Source organism: Rosa chinensis, chromosome 4 (genome assembly GCF_002994745.2).
Source record: "Rosa chinensis cultivar Old Blush chromosome 4, RchiOBHm-V2, whole genome shotgun sequence".
NCBI classification, from domain to species: Eukaryota; Viridiplantae; Streptophyta; class Magnoliopsida; order Rosales; family Rosaceae; genus Rosa; species Rosa chinensis.
Genome location: NC_037091.1, coordinates 21,124,115 through 21,138,546, shown reverse-complemented (window position 1 = coordinate 21,138,546; position 14,432 = coordinate 21,124,115). Strand labels below are relative to the sequence as shown.

The window sequence follows — 14,432 nt, the reverse complement described above, 5'->3', positions numbered from 1 at the left end:
GAGGTGGCGCTTTTGCAGCTTTACGGTAGGAAGCCATCTTTGTGACTTTACCGTTGATAAGGACTTCCGTTGTATAGTTACTCTGAGCTGCATTTACGTTTTATTTTGTTGTTGACAAATTATTTCGTAAGCATTGTAATATATAACTCTATGGAGCGAGTGTATATTAACTTTGAGGGTTCAGGGCATCAGTATGTACTTGGTTAAAAGGAAAAGATTCCAGGTATTTTGTATTGATGACTGAACGTTCACGCATGTATAATTATGGGATTATATATATCGATTTTCTTGTGTGTAAAATCAGGGGCGTGACAGATTCCTCCAGTTTTGTGGGAGGAATTTGTAAATTCTCTCTGAGATTTGTCACCAAAAATACCCAGAATGTCTTGGCCTCTTTATTTTCTAGGACATTTTAGGGTAAATTTTGGCTGATCTTCATGATCTTTAAAAATGTTGAGTTACTTAGGTGGTGACTTATTTGACAGCCCTATAGGGGTGGGTCGTTATGTGTAATTTCGCTTATCAATGCAATGAGTAATGAGTTGGCAATTCTCTCAAGAAAAAAAAAATCCTAGATGATAAGTGATAAAGTTCTTTACCATCATAAATGGTAAAAAACTAAAAATTATAGCGTTTTAGCTGAACATATATTGTGAGCTATTAAATGACGATAATGGTTTGCAAAATAAGAGCATTGGATTTTTCAGAATGTTTGTAAAACAAAGCCGCAAAGAGCATACATATAAGGTATTGTTCAATACTACAATATTGCCAAATCACAAAACAATAGTTCAGTATAATAATTGCATGCAATATATTTTTAGAGAGGCAAACTTTGTAGTTGATGTTATAGCCAACTTAGGTCATAATTTTAATGATGGCGCCTCTTGGACCAATATGGTTCCTAAAGAAGTATCTAGTGCCTTATTATTTGATAATGTAAACTATGGTTGCTCTAGAGACTTTCAATCATAATTTATAGTCTTTTTGCATAGAAAAAAAAAATTGCATGCAATAATATGACTTTGGAACATTCATCAGCAACCACCGGGAGCAAATCCGACTCTCCCTCCAGCAACATCATATAGCACCTCCATATTCTTCTGCTGAGTATTCCCGAAAATCGCAATGTCATTAGCATCATCATTCTCGGCAAAAGCCAAGCAAACCTGCTTCAAACCGTTGAGAAAGTAGACAATTCCGGTTGCGTCCAATTCCAACGTAACCCCGTCGCCGAACACAAACTCTATTTTCGGATACGTCACTGTTGGATAGCTACTAAGGTCATAGCATGTATCTAGGAACTCATCCGGTCCCGGAACTAATGGATAGCTTGTCATCGCTGCCCGAAATGCATCCCGCAAAGCGGTATACGCTGTGGACGGCAGCCGCGAGATGACGGTCCCGGAGTCGATGATCGTCCCCGGGGATGAAAACACTGAAGCAGGAATTGAGAGCTTTTTTCCGTTCACATTGATGCCAGCCACGTCTATGCCGTAAAAATCCGAGCTCAAGGATAAAGTAGTGAGCCGTGTGTATTTTACAGCAGCATTGGAAGCTCCATCAGGTGCGCCGAAGCTGAGGTATCCAGTAGAGCTTGCGGTTGGTGGCAGACAGTAGGAGAAGAAGCGGTTGTACTTTTGTATGGTTTGTTCAATGATGGAGAACTTGTTGCGGGAGAGACCAAGTATACCGGCCGTGCCATTGATGAAGCCTTCGTTTTTTTGGCCGCAGCCAAAGAAGAACCCATCGAACACGTCGTTTGGAGTTAAGGTCAGCTTGTCTGTGGCGAATAATCCAATGGTGTAGGATGAGTCTCCATACTCCAAGGCGTATAAGCATGTGTCTGCTACGCATCTGTTGAATTCTGCATGCATATCAGATAATACCCGTTATATATGATGGATTTTCTTAATATAGATTTCAAATCATGGTTCTAGGTATTTACTTGTAGTTGTCCTGAGTTGGATGCAGTCTGTGCTATTACAGGAAATGTTGGTATATGAGGTGGAGGCTGAGGGATCGAAAATGGGCTCCTTTTGTGGGTAGCAAGAGCCAGCACAAGGTTGGCATTGAGTCCAAGTGAGATAGCTTCCGGTGTCAAATACAAGCGAAAGTGGTTTGTTAGGTGTGCCCAATCCTACCGTCACCACGTAGTTGCTTGCACCTTGGCTGGTAGCCCACCGGGCCGGGAGGGTGGTGGCCTTCGATTGGCTTAGATCCTCGTTGCCGTTCAATTTCTTGAAAATTTGGGAGTTGATTGAGTTCACTCGCACTTGGTCTTGCTCTAGAATTTGAGTGTGATTCGTAGCAGTTGCTTTGTGTTGAGCGAGATGAGAGCATGGCCCATGCTTGTGTACCACTTCAAGAGATGCCTTCCTCTTATTACCTGATGAAATCAAATAATTAACGTTAACTAGTCAACACATATCTAGAATTGCACGTAGCCATTATATAACATATCGTGTGTGTGTGTGTGTGTATATATATACAGTCTTTCCATGCTAAGGATATCTAAGGATTTCCTTGAATAGAATCACTTTTCAATTGCATATTCATATCTTGACTGTTCAGTTTTTAGGTCTTATTATGTATCACTTCTGTAAATTTTCAGCCAAATTGATAATCATTAAGGTATCGAATTGGATTAAATCAATGAACGAACCGAATCTGTCCAACCTGAACCGTTTGTGTTCATAATTTTAAATCACAGTTTTGAATGCCTGAACGATAATCAATTTGGGTGAAAATTTGCACAAGTGATCTATATATTAGGATCTAAAAACTGAACGGTCGAGATGTGGATATACGATAGAAAAGTAAGTCTATTCACCGTTTGTGTTCATAATTTTAAATCACAGTTTTGAATGCCTTAACAATCATCAATTTGGGTGAAAATTTGCAGAAGTGATCTATACGTTGGGACCTAAAAACTGAACGGTTGAGATATGGATATGCGATCGAAAAGTAAGTCTATTAAAGAAAATCCTTAGATTTTAAAATCTAAAGAGGTCCTTAGCATAGAAAAAAAAAATATATATATATATATATATATATATATAATATTTATCCAGAGCGAGGTCTCACTCTGAAATTAAAGTGCGTGGTTAGAATTTATGGTCACTTTTCGGTCTCATATCCACATTTCGACCGTTCAGTTTATAGGTACTAATGTATAGATCATCTCTGCAAAATTTCAGCTAAATTGATTATCTCTAATATATATATATATATATATTTATTTGATGCAATGAATGATAGGGGCAACCTCTCTAGCACTCCAATTTATTAAGCCAAAAAAATGTGAATGACAACGGAGGGAGACTTAACCAAAACCTCCAAAACAAACAAGTAAAACAAACAAGTTAATAAAACCTAAACTATAGAAGACCAAAAACATCACTCTCATAGAAAGATGAGAGAAATGGAACATATCTTGTATGTGTGTGTGAGTGTGTTTTTTAACCTTTGGTGGAGGGGCTGCAGGTCGTTGCTGGAAATAGAGAACGGAGATCAACTGTGTGGGTATCTGCTTCTGCCAAGGCAAAGCCTTTGTCCAAAGAGCAGAGAGTTAGGCATAGAAGTAGAGACAAACCGATGAAATTCCTCATACTGAGGGGAGAGGAGAAGGAGGAGGAGCCAGGTCTAACACCTGCCATAAATTTATTAATGACAGACCAAGTTCGATCTAGCTCAAAATTTTGTTGCTCCTAGGATCAGCAAACGCTTGGCTTTATAAGCTAATCGAAAAGACGGGGGTTGCAGTGGGAGGACATCTACTGTCCCCAAAATCCCTATCCTAAATCTGTCCCTCCAATAATAATTTGACACCTGTTTTTTTACTAACAGGGACTTTAACACCATTAAGTTATATTTTTTCAACCATTTTTCTCCTATTAAATTATTTTCTTAAATAATAAAACTTAGTTTACCCATCTGTTCGTGTTGATCAGATCGCAGCCTTGAGGCCTTAGGGGTGGAATATGGGAAATCTAGGCGATCCAAACAATAGTTTCCTCACCATCAAACCCACGACCGGTAATTTTGTAGATCTCCTTTCTTTGTTTCTTCTGGGTCAGTCCTTTTGTTTCTTCTGGATGGATACTCTTCCTTCGGTATTCAGAAATATATCAGTCCTTGATTTGGGTTTTATTGGAGCCACTACAATTTCTCCTCTATTGATCATTCATGGGTATCCCCACCACATCTACCCGATCAAATTCAAATACAAATAAGAGTAAGGATCCGGACGATCTAGGTATGATGATGACGAATAATTGGTAGAAGACGAAGAAGAAGAGATTGATGAGGAAGAAGAGGAGCCGTTTCAGAAGCCTATGTGGACAGAGGCCGTGAAAGTCTCCTGAGGATGACGAGGTTTTTCCTTTTTGAAGTGGCAGTTATCCAAACTTGGCTGGTATTCTTTGCTTGAGTTTTTATCTGCATATGAGATTGTTCATGATCAGGGAGAAGAATAAGTTGTTACAGAAACGATGTTGATAAGAAGAGAGCGTTTATCTAAAGAGAGTCAGTTTTGTTTATGTTGAATTTCTCTAAAAAAGAAAAAAAGAAAAAAGAATACAATTTTTTTTATGGTATTTAGTATTTATTTTTTTAATATGAGTTAACAGTGTTAGTGGAGTGTTAGGTTAGTGAATAGGTGTCAAATTATTATTGGTGGGACAAGTTTGGGATAGGGATTTTGAGGACAGCAGATTTCCTTCCTTCTAAGGGCAAGTTCACCGGGCCTCCTTTTGCCCGGGCACCACGTCATATCATGACCCAAGTCAGGAAAAAGTCCAAAATGTTGCTTCCACCGAGCTTGGGGCAAGCCAATAGTAATTGACCCAGGACAATTGCTTCCTTCTAACGTCTAGCTATCAATATATCCAAAAAAAAGTTATGGCTCTTTTTTAATATACTTATCTCTTATTATAAAAAAGAGAGGAAATGATCATTTATTCAATTTCAGCTTAAAAATTACCCACTTGCTCCACCAACAATTTTTTAATCCCATTTACTCAAAACACTCTAAGGGATTATTTCCCTAATACTGAATTAATTCTTTTTATTTATTTTTGGGACTTTTTTGCCCTCTCCTTCTTTCTCACTTAGAGAGGGAAGTCATCATCCACCTTGCTTTGCTCCGGTGACCAGTGGCCGGCCGCGGTCTCCGGGGACCAGAATCCGGGGACCGGGGACCAGAATCCGGGGACCGGGGACCAGAATCCGGGGACCGGTGACCTGAATCCGGCTACCGGACAGGTGACCGGATTCAGACGTCTAATTTTATTACCCCCCAATAATCCCCAGTAATCATATTATTGCCCCCAATAACAAGTTTATTAGGGATCAATAATTAATGAAAAATGAAGATGTTTATAATTTTGAAAGTTTTAGTATGGTTATCCAAATAAATTATCTTATTATTGCCCTAATATATATTTTATTGCCCCCCAATAATCTGTTTACTGCCCCCCAATAATCTTATTCTTATCTTCCAATAATCGTTTTATTGCTTACTAATGATCTTATTATTGCCCAACCAAATCATAATAAACAAAACAATCACTGCTAGCAACATCCCATATTGAAATCGGCCAATTTTTTGGAGAAACAAACCACCGCAACAACCATTGGAGGCCTCCTACGCATTTTACCAGAAAGAGGGGGAAAAAAAAAGGAGAAAACAAAACCCTAGAATTTTTTTTTCTTTGCAGCCACCCTAAACAAAAAAGATTTCTAACTTTTTCCTTTTGCCGCCAGTCCACACGAGCCTCCACCCCAACCCACCTGCACATGGCATCCCCCAGCAGTCCAACGCCTGCAACAGCGCTACTCCCTACCAGCCTCCAGCGCTCATCCCACAGCCCACACAGACCTCGCTGCAGACCCGCGCCCAGCAGCCCATCCCACCACCGATCCGGTGATCCCTACAGCACCAGACCCTTGCCTTGCAAGCGCAGTCTTCCTTCTGCAGCCTGCAACACACAGCCAGATCGTACCGTCCGGCCTCGTGCTCGGCACCACAGTAACAGAGCAGCACAGCCCGTGCCCACATCACCAGACACTCAGCCTAGCCGTAGACTAAAGAACATGCCTGGTTCGTGAACGACGGGCCTTCCATAAGCCCGGTGTCGTACCCGGCCCGAGTTGCTCCATTGCCGGAAGATAAGGTCTCCGAGGAAGGCGGAGAGGCGAGGCAAGATGATCTGGAGAAAGAGAAGGAGAACCAGCGCTGGTGGCAGGTATGCAGGCCTCCGACGACGGCCTAGGGAAGCAGAGGAGAGAGAGAGAGAGGCTATTGTTAGCGTGAAAGAGGAGAGAGAGAGAGTGTGCGGCATGCTTTTAATTTTATAATTAAAATTTGTCTAAAATAGTCTTTTTATTTTTAAATGGATAAGTGGGCACAATAATCTCTTACTGGAGTAAGTGGACAATTTTAAAGATGAAATTGGGTAAGTAGTCAAGGCCCCTAAAAAAAAAAACAAACAAACAAAGTTATGGTAACCACTCAAATATCTCTTATTGTCATTTCATGCTGTTTCTATTTTAAATTTAGACCATACTTTTGAATGGAGACGAATATATTCACTTAATCTGATATATAGAACCGTGCGAAAAGAAAATATAGGTATCTTTTTCCAAGACAGATTTGAGATGTGGGGCTTCAAATCTTCTGTCCCCAATTTTCTGTCTCCAAATCAATTTTTGACACGTTTCTTGCCACCTAAGACTACTAACAGCAATCTAACTTCGTTTAAGCCTTTTTCTTTCTATCTCTTTCTAACAGCAATATAACAGCTATGAAAAATAGAGTTTGACAAAAAAAAAAGTATGAAAAACAGACTGCATTTCTCATCTTCTCTCTATCTCTCTCAGATTCATATGGAATCTCGACCTGTATATAACGCCAACAACTTGAAGAACACATCCATATGAATCCCTGACCTCTAAAGCAATTATGCTTAACATCTGCTATACATCCGGTCAGATTTTTTTTTCCTCTCATGCCCATGTTAATCATGGTTGGATTCTCTGAACTTTACTAAGATTACATATGCTTCTTTTGACTTCGTCAATTCAATATGAACCCAGATTCCAACATGAACTTAGATGTCAACATGAACCCAGATTTCAACAAGAACCCAGATTTTATACAAATCCATTAGCAAAATCTATTCAAAGCAACCAAATGATATAAAATATATAGAGCGATCCATTTCTAGAACAATCGCAAGGAAGACAACCCGGATGAAGACTCAATCCCCTTCGATGCCGAAATTGAATTTGAGCATAACCAAAATCTCCAACATAACAAGCAAAACCAGATTGACCCATCTAAAAAGAGATGAGAAATGTGAAGGTGACTGAACTGAACAGAACGCAAAAAAATGACTCATTAATTTTCTTTTCTGGTGAGTATAGCTTTGTGAATTGACGAATTCCACTTGGAGAGAGAACTCGAAGAAGTTTCAAGTTGGAATTGCATCTACGTTTTTTGCTTCTTCTGTAATTAGATTTTTATTTAGAATTTTTTTTAATTTCCAGTTAACAGAGTTAGATGATTGTTAAGTGAGTTGGCGACACATGTCAACATGTTAATGGAGGGATTGATAATCACAATTCACAACTACATAGTGCGTGTTGCATGGCAAAATATGAGGGATTGATAATCACAATTCACAACTCAAGTCTCAAGTCATTAATAAAAAAAAAACAAAAAAGATTTCAAGTCTCTGTCTTCGTCCGCTTGTGTGGAAAATGTCCTATGGACATTATCGGAGTATCGGCCGGAGCCGTATATTTTACGGACTTTGGATTTTGGAACTCATACGCGTAAACACCTTCTGGAAGTCAGTGCAAAGGAAGTCATCAATACACCAGTCATCATCCCTCTAATCAAGGAAATGAAATGAGAAGAGGACAAAAAAAATTTGGTGAAATGAAAATTATAGAATAAAAGGTAGAGATTCAATGAATTGTACGTTTGTGGACAGGCGTACTGAATTATAGTTTTGGAATAGGCATCAACAATTTGAATCACAATAGTCTTGCATTTGATTTCATGTATGAAAACCTTTCAATAATCGTCTACTTTCAAAAGTTTATTTTATTTAGTGTAAAATGTCTTTCATTATTGAATGCACATCTCATTTCAAGGGTTCTTCTTCGCGCCGATGAAGGCCTCCGGCGGCGTGCATCTCTGTGAGGTTAATTGTTGTTAGTTGTAATAAGGGCGGAGCTAGGAAAAACTTTTCAGGTGAGATAAAAGTTATAAAGTGAGGTATATAAATATATTGTATGACTGAGAAGTAAAATATTGGGTAATAGATGTAGTGGTTGGTAGCGAATGCAGAAACTCCTGGACATGGAGGTGGAAAAAAAAAAAAATGAACAGCCAATAAAACTTCGATGAATGAAAAAAAAAAAACCTTCAAAATAATTGTTCGTTAACATATTTACAGCAATTCTATCAGCTTTTACATTTTTAAAAATATAACTTATGGAACAAACCAAATCAACAATAATACACAAAAGGAGTGGAAGGAAAAAATGAGAAGCAGATGAATGCAAAAAGAAACAGAGTTTAAGTTCTAATTACTAACAAAAAAAAAAAAAACAGAACATTACTAGCAGAGCATTAAAGTATAATCTAAATGCTCAATTCATATAACTGATACAAAGATTACAGACCATGCATCATGCTCAGAAAATAGATGTTAATAAAATAAAACAATATATTTTCATCTTCTACAAGCTAGAAAACATAATTACACCTGAACTATTTCTTTAATTAAGAACCAGAAAGAAAGAAAGAAAGAGAAAGTAATGGTATTAGCACCAAAGACGACTTGTCTACTTCAATGTCAACTTTCACACTACATTGTCACATTCACACGGATATAGAACATGCAGCACAATGCCCCTCCCTGAAAATGAAGTTTGAATTCGTTGTCAATTATCTTTGCATAAATTCGGGGCTGAATTGCGAAAGAGCGGAGATCGAAGACTCAAAGTCCGCAAGTCGCAGTGTGTGTCGAAGAGACAGATTGAGAGTTTGCGGATTGTACCGAATTGAAAAGAAGAAGAATTTTCTTCTATTTTGTTTAACAGTATTGTGGGACCAAATTGGTTGTTTGTTAATAAATAAATGTGAAGACGCCAAGCCGCAGGTTTATGACTAAAGCTTATACATACAATCATGTGTGTGAGTGTGTGAAAGCTATGAAAATAGGGGTTAAGCCAAAAATACAAATAAGGTAATAAAAGTCTAAATCTGATTGGGGCAGTGGCCCCCACTCAGCTTGCACTGTGTCCGCCATTGGCTGCGGGGCCATGTCTATGGTGGCACCCATTACTATCTATGACGACGGATAGACGGTGATGGGTCCATGTAATAAATATTATGCTGATTGATTCACATAAAAAAAAAAGTAAAAAAGTAAGCTCTATATATTCAGTCCCGTTAAAATGTCGCGATTCTATTTACACAGGCCACCAATTGGTGGTGCTGCAAAGTAATTCAGAACTATAGAACAATTACAAATTTTGAGAATGCGGCAGATTTCCTACAGGCTAAGAACTGCTATGTATATAACAAGCAATCCTTTTTCTTTTTTTTTTGAATTGTTAATATGGTTGAATCAGATTTCTTTCACCTTTGCTTTTTTTTTTTTTTTTAATTCCATTTTTTTTCCTCAGGTCTTTTTAACCTTCTCTCTCTCTCTTTTTTACTTCTCTTTATTTTTCGTATATATTCCTTACTTTCTTCTAAATTTTAGTTATTTTAATCCAACTTATTTTATCTTTTTTGGTTATTCTAATTAGTAAGGTCTCGTTCAAATTTTCACACTAGACCCCCGAAATCAAAAGACTGGCCCTGTATTTAAACAAAAGTGTTTTCACTCGAAATCTCACACTGTCATTTCAGAAGATTTGTGGTCACAATTCTAAATGTCATGTTATGCCACCTACACACATCAGTCAAATCATGTCATGTAACTTTTGAGAAAACAAAAACCATCTTTATGATTTAAATTGGGTTTTCCTTGAACCTTAATTAATATCTAGGAGCTGGGTTTAATTAATCAAGGGATCTATTGTATTGGTTAGCTTTAATTTTTCATCTACTATTGCAATTTCATTGGTTAATAATGCAAAGGAAGTTTGGAGACTTATATGGTTGAACGTTTCCAGATAACTTCACCTCATAATTTGTACTTGAATCATATACTAGTGGTTAAGCAGTATCAACTATGGCGCATCACTAATTTCCTGTACTTTAGAAAGAATGATGATTGCTTATATTTGTATTATGGCAGATTCTGAGTTTATGATAAGATGTGTGGTTTTGTTTTGAGTGTTTATGCCTGCAATTCCTTGCTTAACATGCTTGTGGGTTTTAAACTCAATTCACCACAAGTATAAGAAGAAGAAGCAAAAAAAAAATATGAGATTGCAAAGAATAAGAGAAAATTTTTGGAGAAACTCGATTTACCAAAACTTAAGGTCCCTGTTCTTCCTGTGTATTTCATTTATGGAGATGATTTGCAGAGAGAGAGAGAGAAACCTAGAGGAGTAAAGACTGAGTTAAGACATGAGTGGACTTTCAGAAATTACCAACTGATAGCCTCTATAACTGTGCTAACGGCTTTAAGTACCAATTTTCGATCGGGGTCCGAACTTTAGATACCTTTCTGATATTTTTTGAACTTGAGGTACCAAAATTTATTAGAAGTAAAACGCCAGGTACTGTATGCATGATCAAGGGCATAGCTATACACGGGATCCGATGGGCTACAACCCACCCCAAATTTTGAAAAAACATTAATTTGTAGCTTAATTTAGTTTAAAATATTAAATATAAAAAGTAGCCCACCCCAAATTTCTAAACTTAGACCATATGTTTTTTTTTTTGTATGTTATTTCTTTGCTTGATGTATTTGATTGTATTTTATTTTGTATTATGCTTTAAGAGACATAGTCGCGTAACAAGCTTGTTTTTTTGCCGGTAAATTGGTTAGAAAAAGAGTTGGCTAAGAATTATGATACAAATTTAATAATTAAAGATTTTCGCTTCTATTCAAGAGCGCATGGTACAATTTGAGTAAGTATGCTATTTTGTTTTAAACTTTTGTTATCGAATTTATATCAAATATGTTATAATTTTTTTTTTTAATCAAATAATAATTTTATTCATACTTTTGGATATTACATCCCAAGGGCAATAGTGGCCTCAAAATAAGAAAGCCCCTATAATCAAATAGACTTTGTCTGCCATTACAATATCAATAAGCCATAGAGGCCTAGCTTCTTTCCAAAACCTAATACCAGTGCTGCGCAACACTGCTTTGGCAAGACAATAAACTGTATTATTGCTTCCATTTAGAGTATGAGCAGATAGGCCTCCATTTAGAGTATGCTCTACTGCTCCTTTTAAACTTCCTTGATCATCTCGTACCATCGCTCCCTGACCTACTTTTCTATTCTTGGGGTCTGTTACGAGTCATTTTATTTACAATGGAAACACAGCGTTTTGTTTAGTTGGTGCGCACCGTTTGGTCCTTGTGATGGGAGTATGTTAGGTATGGGTCATCACTGGTTGGTCGACACGTGTCTTAGACAGTTCTATATCTACTAGCTTTCCTGTAGAACGAATCAATCAATGAAAAATCAGTTTTATCTTCTTATTTTCTTTAGCTTTCCCTTAATTCCTTTCATTTGCGATGTCATTCCATGGCTACGATCCTGGGGATCGTAACAACTGGTATCAGAGCCCGCAACTGGGCCTGTTTCCGGTGCGTCTGGCGGGGTACGGTGGTGGGATCTCCGGTGCTTGTTACCTCACACATTCGTCTCACCCTCACAGTAGCCCTAGCTACCCACTTCCTCCTCCATTTCCACTCCAACCGAGTTACTCACCACCGCCACCACCACCTTCCTAAACAATCATTAATGGGTATGTTTTCCCTCATCAATTTCCCTGTGTTTCTCATACTCATGCACAGTTCAGCCCTCCTCCTCAATTGCAACCTATTTATCCTACTGCTCAATAGTCGCTCACCACCACTCCTCAAAGTCCATCAATCCCTCATTCTAACCCAAATCCATGGATATATCCCCCGATTTCACAAAGCCATTCCTGTGACCCTCATTCTCAGTTCGTCTCCACCAAACCCATGACTACAACACCTATCTACCATTCTGCTCCTTCACCTCCCGTTTGTGAGAAACCACATTCACCACCACAAGGTTCTGGCAAATTGCAATTGTGTGAGATGCGTGAATCACTGAAGAGTTCGATGGATACCTTCATATCTGAATTCAGGGAGGAGCTACGATTGTTAAGGGGTTCATTGCAATCTACGGCAAGCCAAGTTGATAACCCACTAAAGTTTGGCTCTTCGTCGACGTCGTCAACACCCGAATCGATTCCGGCTGCAATCGAGGCTTCTTCATCACTTATTCCTTCTGATAATGGTATTATTTGTAAAACGCCTGTGGATAGTGATTTGAATTTTTCTTCCACTGATGTGATATTGGGATTTTATGATAATGCTAATATGAATCATGTTGTGGGCAGTACAACTATTGCTTCAATTGCTACATTAGTTTGTGGTGATAAAAGTATGGAAGTCGTGGGTGGTGTTAATACTAGTTGGGAAAATGATAACAAAGGTGTTATAGCTAGATTCAACCTAGATGAAAGCAAGGAATTTTAGGAGTTGCTTTATGATGGCACTGATATTCATACTGGTTATATTGGAGATGCTTCAACAGACTTGGCAGGAGGCAAATTTCCCCAGCCAAAAGTTAAACAACATATAGATAAAAAGGGTGCTGACAAGGCTTCATTGCTTTTCAAGTCTATGTCACAATTCAATGATATTGACTTTCTCTTGAATCCTCAAATGACCGTTACCAATGGAAATAGGGACTGTGCAGTTGTGGCAGTTGATAAGATTGTTCCTTGTATCAAGGCAGAACAATCTCATTCTTTATGTGCTCAAGCTGAGAATATAAATGAGCAAGAATCAAAGGAACTCTTGCACTGTTTTCCTTGTCAAAAAGAGTATGATATGATATCTAAAGAAGATTTTGACATTGAAATTGAGGCTAGTAATGTGGCTCATGAAAGTGGGTCTAAATTGCTCGTAGTGTTTGAGCCGCCTACACAGGAAGCTGTTGAAAAACTTGTTTCTAGGGTGAGGGTCAAAGGCTTCATCTCCAACGAGGACCATACTTGTCCTGATTGTAACATTGAGCAGCAGATAATGACGACAGATGAAGTTGACAACGAAAAGTTTGCTCTGCTTTATCGAATTTGCAAGTTGGGGCATTTTGATAAGGCAAAAGGAATACTATATGATGTAACTAACCGTTGTTTTGACTCCATCGTGATTACTGATAATGGCTTCTTGAATGGTAATATTGGTGAAGAGAATTTGTATGCTGGAGACAAAGGTGAAAAAATGCCAGTGACTTCCAAAATGGTGCTAGAGAAAATATGGGAGAAATGGAAATCAAAAGTTCATGCTGAACTTGACAGTGAGATGGCAATATTTCCTGCTAACGAACAATCTGAAGCAAAGGGAGTGCAACGGTTGATTCTCTGCTTACAACTTTGTCATTGTGAGATAAAGGAGGCTACACTCTTTTGCAAGGAAGCATTTGATGGACTTGGTGAACTGACCCAAACCTTAGTATCTCAGGTATTCACTACCATCATTTTCGGTCCTCAATATTTACGAGCAGCTTTTGATTTGGTATTGTATGACCTATATAAGCTTTATGTTGTGATTCATAATCCTTTCAATGATAATGCTGTGAATCTGCATCCTGATGACACATTTGGGATAATGGGATCTGTTGCGAGCCTTGTTGTTGATATGTATGCCCACTTTAGAGCTTCTCTTATCCCGGAGATGGAAAAGCAATGTGAGAAGGAGTGCTCTAAGGTTTATATGCTTGACTCAACACAAGGACATTTGATACTAGCACTGGAAACAGTTCACTTCAGAGCTGCATGTCCTTGGGCATTATGGTTCCAATGCCTCGCATTACCTGCTGACAAAAATGGTTTCTTAACTGTGTTCAGTAGTCAGTTTTGTGACATTATTTTGTTGAAGGCAAACCCTTGTCAGCCAACAACTTGGGGACAAATAGTTTCTTTGAGGTTTGACACTGCGATGATTTATTTGTTGATTCCAAATGTACAGATCATCTTCATTATTGGTGGAATGACCCACAACAATTTAAACCGTGCTGCTCTACCTACTGCTTTATGGTCTCCTCAAATGTGCAAGGACATAGATCAGTTACAAACCCACAGTACAATAATCATTACACTTGTAGTGGGTGTCATTTATGAGAATATAAATGACCAAACTAAAGCCATCTCTCAGCCAAGGAGTTTCTCTATTGATGAA

General features: G+C 38.2%; 1 protein-coding gene across 1 annotated transcript; it reads right to left on the bottom strand.

The window, feature by feature from the left end:
• Positions 1 to 737: 737 nt before the first annotated feature.
• Positions 738 to 3,718, bottom strand: LOC112198526 (aspartyl protease family protein At5g10770). Its single transcript, XM_024339669.2, has 3 exons — positions 3,467 to 3,718; positions 1,949 to 2,389; positions 738 to 1,867 (listed from the first exon to the last, which is right to left on the bottom strand). The coding sequence occupies exons 1-3, from the start codon at positions 3,657 to 3,659 to the stop codon at positions 1,038 to 1,040; spliced, it is 1,464 nt and encodes a 487-aa protein (XP_024195437.1). The 5' UTR covers positions 3,660 to 3,718; the 3' UTR covers positions 738 to 1,037.
• Positions 3,719 to 14,432: the final 10,714 nt, after the last annotated feature.